The following is a 6,115-nucleotide window of genomic DNA, read 5'->3' as shown; positions in this document are numbered from 1 at the left end:
AGCCCGATGTGGGACTCGATCCCGGGACTCCAGCATCATGACCTGAGCCGAAGGCAGTCACTTAACCGACTGAGCCACCCAGGCGCCCTACATTTTATTTTAGACATGTTGCTTTGCAGTGCTGTGGCACATCCAAGGAGATATGTATTAAGCAGGTTGCTAGAAATACACGTCTGGAGCTCAGGGAGAAAAGATCAGGCCCACTTGAGCAGGGGTGTCTGCTGCCTTAGGTTAGGCTCTCTTAGGTTAGGAAATGTATCTGGTATGTTTCAGAAAGAGGGGATCAAGGAGGCTGAGCCACCACTCTGGTGAAAAAATTATGTATAGAATTATGTTCCATCACTAGCTGTTTGACCTTGAGTAAATCTCTCTGAACCTCAACTTTCCCTGTTATTAAAAATGAAAAAAATCAAAACCTATTAATGTTCTCTTAAAGAATGATTTGGATCAAACATGGCATAATTGTGAAAACGTTTCATAAATTTAAAGGTGCTATTCAAATACATATTATCATTAACAAAGAGTGTGCATGGTAGTATATATTGAAATATTTAGGCTTGAAAGAGAAGAAGTAAATTATTCACTTACTTAATGAACATCTGTTGTGTAAGGCACTAAATTAGTTCTGGAGAGAGGAAAATAAATAAGGTTTCTTTTCTATCGTGACTCACTAGTCCTATCAAAAAAAATAATACATGGGTATATGGCAGGTATAAGAAGATAGAAGAGTAAGCAAAGCATGTTTTAAGTGAATGAATGAATGCACAGAAGAGAAACCTCTAATCCAAACTCGAAATTTCCAAAAAAAGCCTTCTTGAAGGGATCTGTCTTTTTTCCTTTTTTTTTTTTAAAGATTTTATTTATTTTTATTTGAGAGAGAGAGAATGAGAGAGCGAGTACATGAGAGGGGGGAGGGTCAGAGGGAGAAGCAGACTTCCTGCCGAGCAGGGAGCCCGATGCGGGACTCGATCCAGGGACTCCAGGATCATGACCTGAGCCGAAGGCAGTCGCTTAACCAACTGAGCCACCCAGGCGCCCTTGAAGGGATCTGTCTTAAAGAAAAATAAGTTGTTCTTCAGATAAAGAAAGAGCAATGGAAACTAAGAAATCCCAAACCCAAGCAATGTCAAGAGAAAATGTTGAACATAAAATGCTTGAGAGGTGGGGCGCCTGGGTGGCTCAGTCGTTAAGCGTCTGCCTTCGGCTCAGGTCATGACCCCAGGGTCCTGGGATGGAGCCCCACATTGGCTCCCTGCTCCACAGGAAGCCTGCTTCTCCCTCTCCCACTCCCCCTGCTTGTGTTCCCTCTCTCGCTGTGTCTCTCTCTGTCAGATAAATAAATAAAATCTTTAAAAAAATAAAAATAAAAAAATTAAAAAATGCTTGAGAGGTATTGGCAAGAGACGAGGCTAGAGGTAGAGAGGAGGGGAAGATGGTGGTCAGATGACCTATGCCATGCTAAGTTGCTTGAATTATTATGACGACATAGTGGTTATAAGGGAGGAGGTAGGTTGATCAGATTTACCTTTTAGATGGAGCCCTCCGGCAGTGGTGTAGAAGTTTGATTTGAAGAAAAGGAAATTGGAATCAGGGAGACAAGTCCGGAATTTATAGCAACAGACCAGCAATAGATAATGGGTGCTTGAATTAACTAAAAAAATTAATTTGAATTTAAAATATTGGTCACTGATTGAAGGGTGGAAAGTGAAAAAGAGGGAGGAAAGAAAACTGTCTCCCTGGTATCTGAATGGATGGTTGTACTAACTGCTGAGATGGAAAATGGTGAGGAAGAACAAGTTTAAGGGAAAAGAAAATTTTTGTTTGGATATTTTGAGTTAAGAAGTGACTTTATGATGTTTAGGCAGACATGATAGTAAGAAGTTGGATACATGAGTCTCAAGCCCAGCAAACAGAACCTCTTCTAAGAGAGTTTTAGGCTAGAGATGTAGATTTGAGAAGCATCGGTAGAAAAAAGATGAGACAGATGATAGAAAGAGATGATAGACTTTTTAAAAAGACTTTATTTATTTATTTAACAGAGAGAGAGAGAGAGAGAAAGCACAAGCTGGCAGAGCAGCAAGCAGAGGCAGAGGGAGAAGCAGGCTCCCTGCTGAGCAGGGAGCCCGATGCGGGACTCGATCCCAGGACCCCAGGATCATAACCTGAGCCGAAGGCAGACACTTAACCGACTGAGCCACCCAGGTGCCCCTAGATGATCCATAGTGCCTAGAATAGTGCGTGGTACTTAATAATATCCAGTGAGTATTTATTGATTAAATATGAGAAAACTTAAAGTTGTGAAAATAGATCTGCATACTCAGAGAAAGACATTAAAAATGAGCATGACAGTGTGGGTTGAAGTGGAAGAAAATCAGTATTTAAGGTATCAGCAAAGGACACTCAGAGGATAAAGAATAGGAATATAGAGAAGTATGAAAAGAATCGATCAATGGGAGACATTACGGAAATCAAGAATGAATAAAATTAAGGGAAAAAAATAAACAGTTCAACTCCTCTGTTGCTCCAGTTCATATGGCATTGTGGAGGTATCAGTTGTCTGCTACAGCAGAGGTAGAACTGGAAGTAGTGGGGCGTCTAGGTGGCTCAGATGGTTAAGCATCTGCCTTCAGCTCAGGTCATGATCCCAGGGTACTGGGATTGAGCCCCACATCTGGCTGCTTTCTCAGTGGGGAGTCTGCTTCTCCCTCTCCCTCTGCAGTTCTCCCTGCTTATGCTCTCTCATAAATAAAATTTTAAAAAGAGAACTGGGAGTCGTTAATTGGCTCTTCTCTGAAATTTGATTTATTAATACGGAATCTGAAGTATATAGGCTTATGACTGTCGATGGGCACCTTCCCCATCATGTGAAGAAATCCTCCCAGAGAATGATGTTCCATACTTGTGCCCTTGTAGTATTTTCCATGTAGTAGCTTATCTTTTTAAAACTTAGACTAATATTGTTCCTTCCATGCTTGAGAGTCTTTAATGGCTCCCATTGAACTTATTCTAGCCTATTATCCTCTTAAAATTTGGACCCTGCCAATTTCTCCACCCTCATCTTGTTCATTATTCCCCTTTGCTTCTTATACTAAAAATCCTTTCCTGACTTCCTCTTTCACATTTTTTCTTTCTATATGGAATGTTCTTTCATTCACATAGTGGTTCTTTCTCATCTTTTAAGTCAGCATAAATGTCACTTCTTAAAATAATTCTCTAAAAACAACATAATTCAAAACAGGTTCCCTCTATTTAATCTCTTAGCACCTCACTTTCCATATTCCTTTTTGCTTTTCTTCTCTTTTTTCTTTGATTGGTTATTTATCATACACATTCTCCACAGAATTATAATCTATAGAAGGAAGGGACTATATCTCTGTGGTTACTTCATGCTCAGTGCCTACCTCAATATGTAGAAGGAAAAAATAATAATGCTTGCTTAACTGTGTTGGTAAGTAATTCATTTATCTCTATAGATGGAGCTTGAGGGTACACAGCAAGGAAGAGATTTTTTAAATACACCATTTAACCACCTGATAAAACTGATACTCTACTTTGGAAAGAATGAGGTTGTGAGCATTTTTAAAAGTAATTGACTGGAAAGCAGAATTCACTACAGTGATATTTGAGATACAAAAAATAAAACAAAACAAAAACAAAACAAAACTAAATCAAGGTTATTTTTTGTAAAACACAGAATTGTGTGATTGAAATGCAATATGTCTTGCTAATTCATCTGAGCCTCTCTTTTTAACAACTTCCTAGGCTCATAATAGAATGTGAAACCAGAAATTCTCACACTCATTGAATACATACAATTATGTGATAATGGAACTTCATAAACTTAATAGGTCTTTACTATTTTGCTTTTTTTTTTTTTTTTTTAGCCCCCCAAACCTTTTTTTTTTCCCCGTGGGGGGGGGGGGGGGGGGGGGGGGGGGGGGGGTGCGAAGTGGGCACAATATTGCGGGTGGCAGGGCCTGGTGCAGGCGGGTCGGGCAGGCGTGGCCCTCACGCGAAGGTGGAGCCGTTCCAGCCCACGTGGGCCGCGTTCATGTCGTAGTAGCTGATGTAGACCCTATCCGGGCTGACGCACAGGCGCTCGGCCAGCAGGCCGCACAGCAGCTTGCTGTAGGAGCGGTTCTGCGCGCCTCCGATCTTGCCGATGCTGTGCAGAGTGCAGAGCGCGCACGGCTCACTTGAGCCGCCGAAGGCCATGAGCTGGTCTGGGGCCACGTGCACCGCGATGTACTGGGCCGGCTTGCCGGTGGCCTGCGCCAGCTGCTGAGTGAGCTCGGAGAGGAGCCCGTCCGGCACGGAGGCGCGGGGGACGTTGGTGTTCACCACGAACATCGGCATGCTGGCGGAGAAACGGCGGGGACTGGTGCACAGGAACTAACCGACGCGCGTCCGGCAGCAGCTCTTTACTATTTTACTTTGGCTCTTTCCTCTCACTAAAGTAACCCTCCTCCCACAGCAGTTTGTCCCTCTTAATAACTCCACAAATTCCAATTCAGCAAATCTCTAGTGGGTATCCATTATGGGCTAGAATATTGTGGTGTTGAAAACAGAATACACATTAGAAGTAGTATTGGTGTTCAAGGTGTTTATCCTCTATTTCAGGGGTATTACAAGAAAAAGGTGAACCATTAAGTGCTAGCTTATATGATATAAATTAACAGAATAAAGGTGGGCTGCAACAGCCAAGGAGGCAGATCTTCAAAAAGATGGCTAGGATTGGGTAAATCAGAGAAAATGGAAGATGAATGACACTCTGTTACAAACGAATATTTACAAGGCTCCGAAGGAAGATTGCCCCTTGAACATACGTGCAAAGTGGGGCTGTTGATCGTAATAGAGTAGAGATAGGTCCACCAGCTGTAAAACAAAATTAAAATGGAGTCTTTGCTTCAGGTGGGAAAACACCCATGTGAATGCATAAATGATGGTAGTCATAGATTTTCTGTTTGAGTAAATGATGGATGAATTACTCAATAAGCAGCCTGTCTGTAGAAAAAGTCTGGTTTCTTATCACATATCCTCCTTAGCGAGATGCAAGCATTTGCATAGAAATGAATTGATTTGAGAAAGGGCAAAAAAGGGAGAAGCAACAGAGAGAGATGATGGAGCTGGCAAAAGACCGCAGAGGAAAATATCCTATGGATTTATTTAATAACACTCTATTCTACTTATAGTATAGAGCGCCTTTGGTAATTTAACTCATGTGGCCACCTCACATCCATGTCATTTTAGATAAGGAGGAGAAAATATGATTTTAAAAGGGAAGAAATGACTACTTCGTATCTATAAATCATTCATCCCATGAAGCTTTAATAGAAAAGTTACATACGTTGGCATTTGAAAATAGGTAGCTGTACTCTTTTAAAGAAACTTAAAGTTGACCCTGCAAGTAGAAATTTCTCTTATGTAGAATCTGAGTGGGTTTTTTTTTTTTTTTTTTTTGGTGTGTGTGTTTCATTCCTTATTATTTGTAATGTTTTGATGTTTTCAATAAAAAATATTTTAAAGGACATCTATTTTTTTTTCTGTCCAGTGTATCTAATTGGAGGTAAAACTATGTGGTTTTATACAATTACATCTTAAGTGGGAAATTACTTTGGGCCTTTCTTCCTTTTCTTTTTTATCCTCAAATAATTTGCTATTGTGTATCTGAGAAAATATTACCTAAGAGTTTTAATAAATGTTTTTAAAAAACACTCAGGTAAAATTAGAAGTTCTGAGATAAAATTAATTGTATTCTTACTGTAGGATCTTTGATTGTAAAAAAATATGTTAGTATGCACTGTGAATCTTTAGGAAGTAGTATATTATCAAAATATTTTTCAAATTTCTAGATTTCAGGACTTTTTTTGAGAAGATTCTTAAAAAGCTAGTGTTTTGCAAAATGTAAAACTGAATCTATTACATTAAGAAACAGCACATCTAAATGGTTTGAATTATAGGAGTAATCTCTGCTTTATGAAACCTCCAGATAGAAAAATCCCAAATGGAAATACTTTTTAAAGGGATTTAATACAGAGCTCTTCTTTTTATAAACCCTAGATGATTTTTAAAAACTTTCAGATGGATAGTATATAAGATTGATTAAGAACCAGAC

At 39.8% G+C, this 6,115-nt stretch overlaps 1 protein-coding gene across 1 annotated transcript; it reads right to left on the bottom strand.

Moving 5' to 3' along the window:
* Window positions 1-3,885: 3,885 nt before the first annotated feature.
* Window positions 3,886-4,412, bottom strand: LOC116639588 (macrophage migration inhibitory factor-like). The gene has a single exon (XM_032416104.1). It carries the CDS (start codon window positions 4,354-4,356, stop codon window positions 4,009-4,011), a length of 348 nt encoding a protein of 115 aa, XP_032271995.1. The 5' UTR covers window positions 4,357-4,412; the 3' UTR covers window positions 3,886-4,008.
* Between the last annotated feature and the right edge of the window lie 1,703 nt (window positions 4,413-6,115).

This window comes from Phoca vitulina, unplaced genomic scaffold (assembly GCF_004348235.1).
Source record: "Phoca vitulina isolate PV1807 unplaced genomic scaffold, GSC_HSeal_1.0 scaffold2, whole genome shotgun sequence".
In the NCBI taxonomy this organism is placed as follows: Eukaryota; Metazoa; Chordata; class Mammalia; order Carnivora; family Phocidae; genus Phoca; species Phoca vitulina.
Note: the sequence above shows the minus strand (reverse complement) of the source record. Positions and strands in the feature narration are given on the sequence as shown.